General features: G+C 36.9%; 1 protein-coding gene across 1 annotated transcript; it reads right to left on the bottom strand.

Moving 5' to 3' along the window:
• Positions 1 to 2,510: 2,510 nt before the first annotated feature.
• On the bottom strand, positions 2,511 to 12,363 carry LOC111563126 (progestin and adipoQ receptor family member 3-like). The gene is made up of 7 exons (XM_023262050.3): positions 12,208 to 12,363; positions 10,371 to 10,614; positions 10,070 to 10,232; positions 8,236 to 8,391; positions 6,944 to 7,141; positions 6,097 to 6,187; positions 2,511 to 4,811 (listed from the first exon to the last, which is right to left on the bottom strand). Exons 2-7 carry the CDS (start codon positions 10,565 to 10,567, stop codon positions 4,666 to 4,668), a joined length of 951 nt encoding a protein of 316 aa, XP_023117818.2. The 5' UTR covers positions 10,568 to 10,614; positions 12,208 to 12,363; the 3' UTR covers positions 2,511 to 4,665.
• Between the last annotated feature and the right edge of the window lie 1,997 nt (positions 12,364 to 14,360).

The following is a 14,360-nucleotide window of genomic DNA, read 5'->3' as shown; positions in this document are numbered from 1 at the left end:
TTTTTTGCAGAATTTTGGGATTTTTTTTCAGACAAGGAAACATTATTTGTTGGTGCCTGTAAATGTTTTAAAGTTTGAAAATATGGGAAAAAACATTTCCACAAATTACTTTTTTAATGATTATTTTCTATATTTGGTTTATATATTATATTTTTGCGACACTTAAAAAAATGGATCAAATGACTATATATATATATATATATATATATATATATATATATATATATATATATATATATATATATATATATATATGGTAAACTAACTATTGTAATGATGAAACAACAGGAAATTACAGGATTCTGCAGTGTCCCATGCAGCATTTTGGTTTCTCTGATTTATTCTGCAAACCTTAATGTAGTTTTTAATGGCGTTAACTGCCAAAATTAACCTTTAAAACATTTTTACGATACATGTGGCAGAAAATGCAAAAAAAAAAACATTTAAAGTAAATGTGAAGTTGCTTCCATTGTAAGTGAAGCACAATGTTTTATCTTAAAGATGCTACAACTAGATTTCTGTGTTTAAATGTCCTTTTAATAAATGTTTACTGTTTCCAAAAGATGCTGAACAGTGCAGACGCTCTGCTCACCACAACTATCCATTAGTTGCATGAAGGAACACACTCATAGCTGCTATTTCCTCAGATAATCATCATCCTCTCGAACACTAACGTTATGTCTGGTTGGAAGCATAAAGTCCTTCCGAATGCCGACGCAGCAACAGGATTCATGTAAAAAAACTGAAACACAGACTCACATACAGCTCATGTAATTATCAGTAGCATAGTTGTACATCTGAGGGTCCATCTTTTACTCATTAACTGTACAAATACTTGCAGGAAGCTGTTTGTTTGTCTACACAGTGAATCATTAAATAGGGTGTTTTTGTCACATAATGTATGCCTCATTTCAATCCAAAGGTACAACCTGGGTGTTTACATACAATAAGTACAACTAGAAGAGTAGATGGGGTTCAATTTTGGTCCCTTAGTTTGCACAGAGCTACACTACTTCATTTTTCAGCCTTTATGCTAAGCTAACCAGCTGCTGAATAACGTTCCAGATGTACATATCGTGAATTGTGCTTTTGTCATCAAAACAGTCACAGTTATTCTTATCTCTGTCTGGAAATCTTCTTGTAAACCGAGTTGAGAAGCAAACTGTAACATCCCAAAGGTTCTTTGCCACCCTTTGTGCAAATATGTCTTGCTGTGTGAGCACTTTCTGCTGCATAATTATAAAAACAGCTTAGATCAGACTCATAATTACGATGGAAAGAGGAGGATTTACACTTTTGACACCAACTCTGTGAGCATCTGATGACTTCTGACCAGCTGAGCCATCAGGAGGATCCTATAAAAACAACACAACATGGAACATTTAACTTGTTCAATGAAGTGAATTGTTGAAACCAGGGGTATCAAACTCATTTTAGTCCAGGTTCCACATTCAGCCCAGTTTGATCTCCAGTAGACCGGACCAGTAAAACCACAGCATAAGAACCTATAAATAACACAACTCCAGCTTTCCTTTGTTTCAGTGCAAAAATGTTCATTCTGAAAATGCTGACATTTAAGGAATTATCTTTTTACAAAACATTATGAACACCCTGAAATTTCTTCAGAAAAATAAGTTCAATTTCAGCAAGATTCAGCCTCAGTTTATCATTTCAACATTACAACTTCCAGATCACAGAGTCTTCACTGGCTAATAAAAAAAAGTGAAAAATAGAGAGGTCCATTCTGGGCTGTAAAAAGCTGGAGGTGCAACATGAGACGAAGATGAATGTTTTCACACGATTACACACTAATAATAATAATTAGGAATCCTACATTCCATTTCTGCAAGTAGTTCCTCCTTAATCTTTTCTTCTTAAACGCTCTGAACAGAAACCTTCCACTCAGGAAGATTAACTGAAACAAAAGACAACTAAAGTCTGAAAAATGAGTCCATGTTTTGTTGAGAAAAGCTGCTGGAGGTAACAGGTACAAAGCTTCTTCTGTGGAACAAAAATCTAATGTTTTTTATTGACATTTTCTCTGAATTTTGTGTCTTAAATTGGAGATGTTTCTATCAGTGCTGCCCTCTACTGTTAAACCTTGTGAATTGGCACATGATGCTTCCTCAGCAAGCAAAATGATTATTCCGGTTCAACAGCTACACTATTTATCCTCCAACAGGTCAGACCTTTCTTCTGTTTGAGATTTAAATAAAATCATCTGATGTTATCTTCTATTAAAACTGATTACATGAAGGTTTGAGTGAATATTTAACTCTGTTTGGCTGCAGTTTGTCCCTGATAAATGACATCTACTGAGCAGTTCCAATGAAATCATGTGTTCACCTTTCAAAACCAACCCAATGCTTAAGCCTGTATTTAAAATGTGTAACCATGGCAACAGGGATACAGTCAAAGCCTCCATTTACCATCATCTAGATCCTCTTCTGTGAATCAGCCGGTTCTGACCTCGTCTTTATTCCTGACTGAAAACACAAACTAAAAACACGCCGATTTTCCAGCATTCTTTATTCATTCAAAATGTTTAAAAATAGATTTTTGACAGAGGCACTGAAATAATACAGCCCATAAGTCAGTGCCAGTGCTTTATCATACAAATGATACTGAAGGAAGACACAAAAACACAAAACAATCATGAGATGGAGCAGTTCATGGCAAAATTAAGTCACTTTTTTTTATTTTCAAGTGCTGCAGTCAGCAGCGTTTAGTGCTTTCTGACAAATCATATTCTGTTCTAAACAAAACACTGCAGGATATAAAAAAAGAGGAAAATTATACTGGCCTTGTGGTGTCATCATCTGGTTCAGAGTCAGTTCTTCATCAACCGATTGTTACGGTAAATGAGAATACAGTACGAAGAAGCAAAGAAAATAAGGCAAATAAAGAGTTCGACACATAAACATTAAAATATGTCATTGTCCCAAGTGTGCTGATGGAAAACAACAGTTTAAAGGCAGCTAAAAAAATTCAACACTGGCTTGAGATTTAAGAACCTCCTCCTTAACTGAAGAAATAATCCCCAAAACTGATTGAATATTATCAGCATACTAAACTATAAAAACAAAAATGCATTCAGCTGCATTCTTTCAGAGCACAAAATATGAAAAATATACAAATACCAGGAGAAAAAAGTGAGAAAATCTACCCTGTTGTGGTTTGAACAGGGTTTCTGCAGAAATCAGCCAGTCAAATTTAATGCTTTTTAATGCCGTCTTAATGCTAGACTGTAAAAATTTTAATGCCACGACCGCAAACTCAACAAATTACACAGGTTTGTTTTTTTTGTAAAAGATGATTTTTATATGAAAACTGTCCCTACATTTCACTATTTCTGAATCCAGAAACTACCCCTGACCACCAACAGGCTGCAGTCATTCTCTGAAATCCATGTTTTCTAGGCATGTTTACGCAGATGCACATATCTGACGAATCGCAGTCTATAATTACATATTATTATAGTCAAATATTTTTCTTGAAAACTGCAGAAAGAATTTTTAATGCCATTGAGAATCAAATTGAATGATTTTTAATGTCATTTAAGGCCTTAATTTTCGCAAAATCAATTTAATGACTATTAATGCTTTTTAATGCCCTGCAGAGAACCTGCTGAATGAAGCAATCATTTACAGTACAAAGCCAGCATTACTGTTGAGGCATTTTAGCTCATGTCTAGTGGCCAGAATGTAAACTATGTACATTCAATTTAAATATTCTCTCTAATCACAATGCTTTTCTCAGTTAAAACTGCAGAAAAGAAACAAGAAAGTCGACACACTGCAGGACCAAAATTAGACCCTCAAATTATGTTAGAAGACAGACTGAGGAGTGAATAAATGATAAACTTCCAGCTACACTGAAGGAGGATTGTTCAGCATCCTGATTAAATCTGCTGCTTCGGGTTTATTCTGATATGACAGGAGGGATTAACACGTCTGTATTTTTTTTTCTTTCCCTGCCATCTAATGTCTTCCAAAGACAAAACAAGACACACAAAATTAAAAAGGAAGTGCTGATAAAATAACACACTGCAGCTTAAACAGGTTCATCACACTGTAACATCTGCATCGTTGATCGATATGATTTGTTCAAGAAGTTCAAATACTGGCAGCGTTGACAAACTGTTTCTGATCCAGCGTCCAAAAGCTGAAATTCCAGTTGCTGTGATTTTTCTGTCATTCCTACATTTTTTTATGAAGACATTTTTCATATAACCTCATAGGAACTGACAGTTAAACAAATACAGGCAGAAAGTTGTTGTTGATATCGGCTGAGAAATACTTCTGTACAAAAAACACAATCTTAGTCAACCGTGTTCATCACTTAAAAACACCACAGCTTGTTTGTTCCGACAAATTATTTAAAAAAAAAAGATTTCTTCATGCATTAATCTAATGATGCAAAAGGTACGGTTTGTTTCTGTACTTGTTCTCCCAACATCTCCGACTCACTAACAGTTCAGGCCGTGAGCTTCTGATTGGAAATTAAAAACAGTAGAGAAAGCAAAGTCTCTCTGTCAGTTCTACGTTTTAGCAGCTCGTCATCAGAAGCCTCTTTTAGTTTAATGACTCCATGATGTTCATATTAATGTTGTTCATTAGCCTCCAGATAAGAACCTTAGCATGATGTGGGTGTGACGAGTATCACTTAGCTGCTGCTGCTGCTCCGGGGTGGACAGGCCCTGCTGTGTCTGAAGTGCATGATGTGCACGGCGGTCTGGTGCCACCAGTAGAACATCACCACCACCAGGACATGCCACAGCTGGTGGCTGGCACCCAGGTAGTTCAGCTGGCCTGGACGAGAAGAGAAGAGAGGAAAAACATGGAAATATTATAGATGCTCATTCTGATGGAGGTCCAGAAAACAACGTTAAAACCACAAACCCTTCCTCTGTCAACACCTCAAACTCTACCTGAAACTGCATATTAGTTAACCCTCCTGTTGTCCTCATTTACAGGCACCAAAGAATATCGTTTCCTTATCTGAAAAAAATACAAAAATTCAGCAAAAAAATTCCCCAAATTTCTGAAAATTTGCAAAACCTTCACGAAGAAAATCCCAATAATTCCTTAAAAGTTTCCCTTAAAAGTTTTATTTTTTTAAAAAAAACCCAAATTTGGCAAGAAAATTCTTGTAAATATTTTCAAAAAATGAGTAAAAATCTTCCAAAAAATCCTAAAAATATCTAAAGTGATTCCATATGTATCAGTAAAACCTGTAATATTTTTTGCTGTCAACATTACTGACAGATGTACTTTATGGCCTTGTGTTGGTACATTTGTTAATCCAGTCACCTCTCAGGTCGTTCTCTTTACTTGTTCCTTTTCTTGTGTAATTACACACTTCAATTAGGATCACTTTTAACTTTAAACCTCTTACCTTTCATTGGTTAAACCATTTTAAACTAATTTCTGAGCATCCAAATTACATAATTAGACATTTTTTTCCTATGAAATGGTTAAGATGTAGCTCCCGTGGAATGTGCGGCTCTCCAGTCTCTTTCTCTACAGTAAAACTCTCCACGCTAAACAATGGAAAGTTGTAATATTGGGAGTATTTCAGGCACACATGTTCAAACTGGAACCTGAATAATGATCTGAAAAGCCGACCTGGTATGCTGACCCGATTAGTCTCTTAGGTGTGTTATGTATAAAACTCGGGAGGTTTTTGAGTTGTTTTGTGGGTTGTGTTTTGCTGCATATTGTTGTTTTTGTCATCAGTACACTGTAGTTTAAAGACTGAAATGCTCAGTCAAGGTTTTGACTGTTTATTCTGCTCATGACATGTCTTCCAGCCTGTTGGAAACACCGTACGGACACGTCACTGAGGCTGAGAACCTTTAACACGCAGAAGGTACAAGTGAAACTTCAAATGCAGTGACCTCTAGTGGGGGATTTTTAACACAGCAGCTGGGTTCCCATTAATCCACAGATTCACATTAAAACCACAGCTTCTGGTGAAAGCGTGGTGGAGTTTGAGAGACCATGTGTCTGAAACTCTGAACTCCTATTTCCTTTTTTGTCCTCCTCAGTTAACCAGAGTCTCAGTTAGTTTAACTTCTTGTCTCTTAAAACTGACCAGGGAAGTAGCGCTCAGGGATTTTGGTGACGTAGAACAGGAAGGCGGATCCAGCTATCAGGTACATGACGATCACACGAGGCAGGAACAGCTGCAGGAGGAGAAACATTTAGAATCATCAACAGTGAATATCAGCATTTCAGGTTTAAAATGACAGCAACTGAGTGAAAACAGAGGTTATCTTCGGGGCAGCTTGTCATCCATCAGGTCAGTATATAATTGTGGGACTTTTTGTATCATAGTTGACATTTTAGTGATATCCAGTCATTTTTTATTAATAAGTGATTGTTTTCATAATAAATAATTATGGAATTTGTAAAGAAATGATCATAATGAACATAAAAACATTAGTTTTATTACTTTAAATAAAAATCTATCCAAGATATATCCCATGGACTTCAAAAGTCCCTCAGTTATAGATTGACCCGGACAAGTTTGGAGTCATTTTGGACAATTTTCTTGTCAATTTCAACAAGTTTTATGTCAGCTTGAATCTTTTCTCGTCATTATGGATCATTTTTGTGTCTTTGAGATAATTTTCACGTCATTTAGGACACATTTCATGTCATTCTGGAGTAATTTTCTGTAATTATAGATCATTTTCAAGTTATTCTGGATGGGTCATTTAGCTGACATTTTAGTGATATCCAGTCATTTTTTATTAATAAGTGATTGTTTCCTTAATAAATAATTATGGAATTTGTAAAGACATGATCATAATGAACATAAAAAACACTAGTTTTTTTTTTTTTTTTTTACTTTTAATAAAAATGTATGCAGATATATTCCATGGACTTCAAAAGTCCCTCAGTTACAGATTGACCCCATCGATGCTCCTTTTCCTGACCTGTACGACATCAGTAGTGAATCCTCCGTTGAGCCAGACCCAGTGGCAGGCAGGAACCACACTAATTCCTGCCACGCAGCAGAAGATTGTCATCCGTATCCGCCGCCAGTCGTTACTGAGGTAACGAGGGTGGACCTGAGCACAGAAGACGGCCAGGATCAGGGACAGGACGGTCAGCAGGTAGACCTGTCGCCAAAACTGTAAGAAGAAACAAAACCTGATCATTTTAGACACTGTGATCTGGGCTGCAGCTTCTGTTTCTATAGTTTATAAAAGACAAACAAATACAGCTCATTCCAGAACTGGAGGACATTTTCTGTCCCACCCATCAAAGTTTAAATAATCCATGTATAAAATCCTAAAACATGCAGTAGTCGTGTAAATGTTCTTGTCCTGAGACCAAATCTAAATAATCAGGAGAAAAGAATGTTTGAAAATGTTTTTAAAATACCAAATAAGTATTTTAAAAATAAATGACATTATTCTCTTGTCCCACCCCCCTGATGACCAAACTGCATCTCTAATAAAACAGTTAAAATGAAATTTAAATCTCCTTTTTTTTTGGTTTTATTTTCTTCATTGATGTCTCTTGTAATTGTGGGAACATTTTTTTTTGTCATTTTTGCCATTTTATATCTTTTTTCTGTCGTTTCCTGTCTTGTTTTTGTCATATTGCGTCTTTTGTTGTTTTGTGTCTTGTGTTTGTCGTTTTATGGCTTGTTTTCATCATTTTGTATCTTGTTTCTGTCGTTTCCTGACTTGTTTTTGTCGTCAACATCATGAAACAGTTTCCCTACAGAATGGGTAGAGCAAAGCTATGTCCTCTCTTCTAGTTTTCATATTTTCATAACATTGTCAGCCTTGATTGAATGTCTCACTCTACCTCATATTATCAGGATCAGACTAATTCTTTGGACTGTTTTCCATCAGTCAGTTTGTCCTCTTGGTCAGCAGTAACAGCAGCTAAATATCTAGCTTCTACTGCTGAGAAAAAGATCACATTAGCATGGATTACAGTAGGGTTAGCAAACAACACAGAAACATGGAATAAAAATGCTACCATTGATGTTGAGGCCTTTGATAGTTTATTACCTATTATTGATCAACATGGAGCAGAAAATTGTAACAGAGAAGGTTTATTTTTCAAACATTTTGAAGCCTAAATGTCCTCCAGTTCTATAATGACCCACATAATCAAAAGCTGTAAAGGTCTTCACACACATACTGTTCCTAAGACTGTGCACATACATAATTAAACAGAATTACCCTAAAGAGACACAGAGTACACTTACAGCGTTACAGTAGAAAGCATAGAAGATCCCCGGTACGTAGCAGCCCAGGATCCCCACTGAAATGCCGGCGTAGTCCAACGCCAGCCAGCGCCGGGAGGTTTTCTCTGACCGGTGGCAGGAGAACAGATGATACCCCACCGAACACAGCATGCACACCTGGGATGAAAACAAACAGTAGTATCACACTGGAAGACGGTGTGCACGTTATCTCACAAACTTAGGATACTCACAACATGCAAATGCAGGGATACAAAGAGAGGTTTTATGTGACGGAAGGGGAAAGTACATTACACCTACATAGGAACCACAATGAGTAGTTATTTATTCTATTAACAACTTTTTAATCCCTTCATCAGCTGCTACTCTACCAACATTTACACAAACAATACACAGCTAAATTAAACATCCAATAAAAGTTTATCATTTGTCTACAGGAACTCTGAACTTCACAAGTATTTGAACTCTTTAAGACGCTACACACTTTGACAACACAACTTACAAATCTGAGCAGGTAGAGCTGAGCACACCTGTGGTAGGAAATGTAAACCCGCGTGAATCAGTCTGTAGAGCCACACAAGCAAGTGGTGATAGTTTTACTACTACAGTGAGCAAATAGTCAACAATGATGATGTAAAACTGTCAATATTCCTGTTGGAGTGTCCACCCAGTCTCTAACAGCAGTAATAATCCATATTAATATGAAGTGTAAGTGTCACTTTCAGAGTTATACCGATGAAAAACAAGAAAATGATCCTATCCAAAACAGTCCTGGATTTAAAAGAACCTCAACAGAATGGGCTTTTAAGCCTGACCGTCTCTGTCAGAGGTGTCCAACATGCGGCCCATGGACCAAAAGCGGTCCTCCAGAGGGTCCAATCCGGCCCTCAAAGTGTAAAAATTACAGAGAAGACATTAACTGCAGATTGTAAATTAGTAAAACTGTAAATGTAAAATAATTTCAAGACCATGACAAGTTGTTTTGATCATAAAGTAAAATACTAGATTGTCCATTGTTCTTTTGTCATTTTGTGTCTCATTTTTGTCATATTTTGTCTTGTTTTTGATGTTTTTTGTCTTTTTATGTCTGGTTTTTATCATTTGTCTCACGTTGTTGTTGTTTTGTGTTTCCTTTTGTCTCGTTTGTGTTTTCTGTCTCATTTTTGTCATTTTGTGTTTTCCTTTATTTATTGTATTGTGTATCCTTTTGGTCGTTGTGTTTCAAGCTTTTGTTATTTTTTGTCTCATTTGTCCATTTTTTTGTTGCTCTATAATTTGTTTGTTAAATTTTTTGGCTCTTCTTTTCGTTTTGTGTTGTTTGTTGTTATGTGTTTCATTTTTGTGACATTTTGTCTTGGTTTTGTTCTTTTTTTGTCTTTTTTAAAGTAAAACACCATATCATTCAGTTGCAGATGACTAAATGTTGTGTTCCTTTGTAGATACACTGTGATCTGGAATGTGTAAATGATAAACTGAGGACTAATGTTGTTGAAATTTTATATATTTATCTTACCAAATTCCAGGTTGTTCATGATGTTTTGTAAAAAGATATTTCCTTAAATGTGAACATTTTCATAATGAACATTTTTGCACTAAAACAAAGGAAACATTTGGAGATGTGGTTATTTATAGGTTATTATGCTGTGATTTTACTGGTCACTGGAGATCAAGCTGGGCTGAATGAGGAACCTGAACCAAGATGAGTTTGACAGCCCTGGTCTATGTGCAGCTAAAGTGATGAGCCTGTGTTGTCATATCTGAGAAATGAATGCATTTTCCTGTTATTTTCATTCCCCTTTGCAGGAAAAAGCCAGAGATACGGTCCAGTATCTTTTACCTGGAAGCAGAAGAGGCCGATAGCGTAGATGACGTAGTCCTCTCTGTTAGCTCCAGAAGCCGGCAGCACTGTGGAGACGTCATTGACCCCCAACGAGAAGAAAAGCAGGAAACCTAAAAGGTGGCTCCAGATATTCACCGTCTCATTGGACAGCATAAAAATACTGCAGAAAGAAAAGAAAACAAAAGAGCATGAGTCATACTAGAGTTTCAGATATGCAAAAAATATATACTCTTGAATATAGTGACTGCATCTTGTGATTCTGCTATTATGAAGTCTACATTTCTAAAGTGACTCCTACCTCTTCAGGCAGAGCTTGGAGGGCAGGTGAGCTCTGTAGCCGTCTGTGATGTACGGGTTTTCTTTGAGGAAGAGGGGGATTTGTTCATACGTGTACAGTCGTATCCTCTGGGGTATCAACACTGGCCAGTGCTGGTAACTGCCCAGCTCTATGTAGTGGGCAGTTTTCAGCAGCTTCTGAGGCACCTTCAACAGCATCTTGTTCTGGGCTCCTCGGCTACAAGGCAAGCTGGGGAGGTTTAAGGCTGGATTTGGACAGAGAAAAACAACGGTCAGCGAGAAGTACTGGCTCCATTTAGTCTGTAATTCATAGTGTAGGGTGGTATGATGACAGGATTGGTGTTGGGTCGAGTGTTTTCTGTTTATCCTGAGGTTAATTTGGGTCCAAGCCCACCAGAGCTGAGGTCAGCAAGACCAGCTCACATACAACTCTTAAGAGCTGCTCTCTCACTGTTTCTTTGACTTTATTGAACAGCTGCAGCAACACACAGCAGCAGAGAGACTGTGTGGAATTTTAATATACACTAATTATTTCAGTCATCTGGCATGCAACTGTAATAATAATAACAATAATACATTTTATGTGTAAGCACCTTTCTTGACACTCAAGGTCACTTTACAGGAAAAACAAATACAACAGAACAGATAAAAACCACACAAAAAGATTTAAAAAAAAATACATAGATATAAAAAAGCAAACATAAAGAAAGAGACAGTTAGAGAGAATAAATAGTCTTGAACAGATGAGTTTTGAGTCTGGATTTGAGACTTATGTAGCCTTTCTATAAGCAAACAACTGAGCACTGATTCACAGATTCTACAGAGACTCAAGCTTTGTAAAGTGTAAAAATTCCAGATAAGACATTAACTGCAAATTGTAAATTAGTAAAGCTATAAATGTAAAATAATTTCTAGACCATGACAAGTTGTTCTGATCATAAAGTAAAATACTAGATTGTTCATTGTTCTTTCTGTCTCATTTTTGTCATATTTTGTCTTGTTTTTTTTGTCTGACTTGTGGCATTTGTTTAATGTACTTGTCGTTTTCTCATTTTTTGTCGTTTTGTGTTTCCTTGTTGTCTCACTTGTGTTTTTTGTCTTACTTTTGTCATTTAGTGTTTCACTTTATTTGTTGTTTTTAGTCTTGTTTTGGTCATTTTGTGTCTTTTTCTGTCTCTTTTTTCTACTTTCCTTAAGAAATTTCAGGTTGTTCATAATATTTTGTGAAAAGATAATTCCTTAAATGTGAACTTTTTTTCAGAATGCACTTTTTTGCACTAAAACAAAGAACACATTTGGAGTTGTGGTTACTTATAGGTTATTATGCTGTGATTTTACTGGTCACTGGAGATCAAATTGCTCTGAATGTGGAACCTGAACTAAAATGAGTTTGACACTCCTGGTTTAAGCTGTCATTCAGGAAAAACCAGCTGCAACAAGCTTGACATTCCTCATTACTAGAACACAATGTGTTCAGGGATACCTTTAACCACTTTCTACTGAATAAATCGTCTCTATTTCTAGTAAATCACTGGACAGGAACTCCATTTTAACTCCTGTTTAGCCATGTTTACATGTTAGCTGGCTAAAGCTAACAGCTACGTTATTACTCTTTATTGCTTTTTTTTTACGTTCTCAAACTCTTTCACCTCTTTGCCTCACTTCATTTTGAGATAAAGCTTTAAAAATAACCAAACAAACACAGTGACATGTCCAACCTTTGCTGCCTGCTCTTGTTTTTGTCGGACATGGCAGCAGGGAGAAGCTAACTCCGTGCTAACCTTGACAGGCGCTGTGTTAGCCCGCTAACCCGATGGGAAACTGGGTTAAAAACTCACCATTAGTCGTTCTCCAGCTGTCGTGGTCTTCGTTCAGACAGTTGAGCCATATCCGGATTGCTATTGAGCCAGCATGGCGTTAAATAAAATCACATTTTAGTATTTTTTACACACATTAGCTAGCTGTTGCTTCTCACCAACGGACCTGTCTTATTCTGTTTGATTGTAAACAATGAAGCGGGGAGTTGCTGCCACCAACAGGCAAAGCGGGGAATTGCACCTGTAGTAATTTATTACGCCTCAAAACAAAGGAAAGTCCTGCTTTTTCCTGCAAAATATCTCTCACTAATAATCTAAATTAATTTCATATATAATTACAATGAAGTTCCTGCTTTCTCTATGAGCACTGCGTGTTTTTTATTCTTAATTTTTAGTGGTTTGAGGAGTTCCCAGAGGACTGCTTCTCCTGCAACCCTGTCATAAATTCACACTCATGAATTTGGTGGCGCTTTAATTACAATGCAGCTTGTTTACTGACGTTATAAGTTGTTTTTTTAATAGACAAGATTTGTGGACACAAGCTTGAAAATTTTCATTTGTTTCTGCGTTGGGAGGGATCGACTGCGGTCACACGCTCTTCACTGTACATATGAGGAAACACTACAGCTTTTGTTTTGTGTTTTTAGCTGAGGCAACCCCCTGACCCTTCATTTCTGCTCTCATCAGCCCCTTTAGCCTGGAAGAAACAGGGAAACAGTGATCTACAAGTCACTCAAAATGTTTGATGTTTGATGTGACCCCAGGAAGAATAGCTTCTGTCTGTATGGTAGCTAATGGGGATCTAAGTCAATAAACAATAAACTCAGAGATGTTGGGTGAGAAGAAGAAAGACAGAAAATTAAAGACGACCTTTCTATTCTGGATTTTAAGCAAGATATGATTGTAAAATGTGGGTATTTCAAGAGATTTGACCTCATTTCTCTGATTTTGATTACATTTTTTGAGCTATGGTTTACTCACAGTCGTCATCACAACAGGCCAGTTGATGTAAATTTGAAAGTTTAATGAAGTGGAACCTTTTCCCAGCAACCATCAGCCACAGGCTTCTCTGAGACCCGGTCCACATGTACACAGTTATTTAATAATACTTTGCTTATTAAAAAAATGCATCGTGGTCTCTCCATCCACTGTGTGCACAGAGAACACTGCATTTTTGGCTTGGGATGTCAGAGCACGTTATCTTCTTTGTTTACATGAGGGCATCTTGTGTGTGATCGGGACTTTAAATGTACAGTTACGCTTCCACATTACTGATTAACAGAGACTTAAGAACCAGTCCATACGTATGATTCCCCATAACCTCCATACAGCTCTGTTGGTGGGGATTTAAACCGGTAATGGCTTCAGGATAATTTCACCAGAAAATTAATAGCCTATTGTTTTGGTTTTTGCCAACGATTCAATGTTTTTTTTTCTTGTTTGTGTTTTAGAACAAAGGGAGAAAAAAAATAATTTTCAAAAATGCCCAGGTCCATGTGGACTAATCTTAAACATCTGGTTTGGAACAATAATGACACCCACAAGGCATGAAAATAAAAAGAAAGCAACTTAACTGATGAACGTTGGGAGGTCTGAAAAGAAGAAGAACTTTTCCAGAGAGCTGCTCATAAAACTGCTACAAAGAGAAATCAAACAGGCCTTTTGATTGCAGCAACACTGTTAGGGAGATTTCACAGATTTTGGAGGTGTGATGCATCGTTCTACTGTTCTACGCTACAGCAACACCTGCATATGGTCTTCGTGAAGGTCATCTCATAGTGATGCTCCTCTTCAGACTACGTTTACCCTTAAAACTAGTAAGTGTTCTTGGAAGCATCGCTATCAGGGATTTTCCAGATGATGACAGACATATTTTTGTCCAGCAAGCAGATTTCATCACATGAATGAAAACAAGAAGTGTGCTTGTGTCATCTTTGAGTTCTTTTTCAAGATATTTTTTTGGCTTTATTAGACAGGTTAGAATAGAGAAGTATACAGGAAAGTAGGTAGACGAAAGGAATGAGCTGGAATCAAACCCAGGCCACTGTGTTGGAGACTACAGCCCTGGTTCATGGGTATCCCACTCAAGCAGTTGAGCTATCTGGGTACCCTAAGTTGTTTTTAATTTACCCTCACTTGCAGCTTAAAGGTTGGAAACACCATCTTATACCACC

Source organism: Amphiprion ocellaris, chromosome 17 (genome assembly GCF_022539595.1).
Source record: "Amphiprion ocellaris isolate individual 3 ecotype Okinawa chromosome 17, ASM2253959v1, whole genome shotgun sequence".
NCBI classification, from domain to species: Eukaryota; Metazoa; Chordata; class Actinopteri; family Pomacentridae; genus Amphiprion; species Amphiprion ocellaris.
Note: the sequence above shows the minus strand (reverse complement) of the source record. Positions and strands in the feature narration are given on the sequence as shown.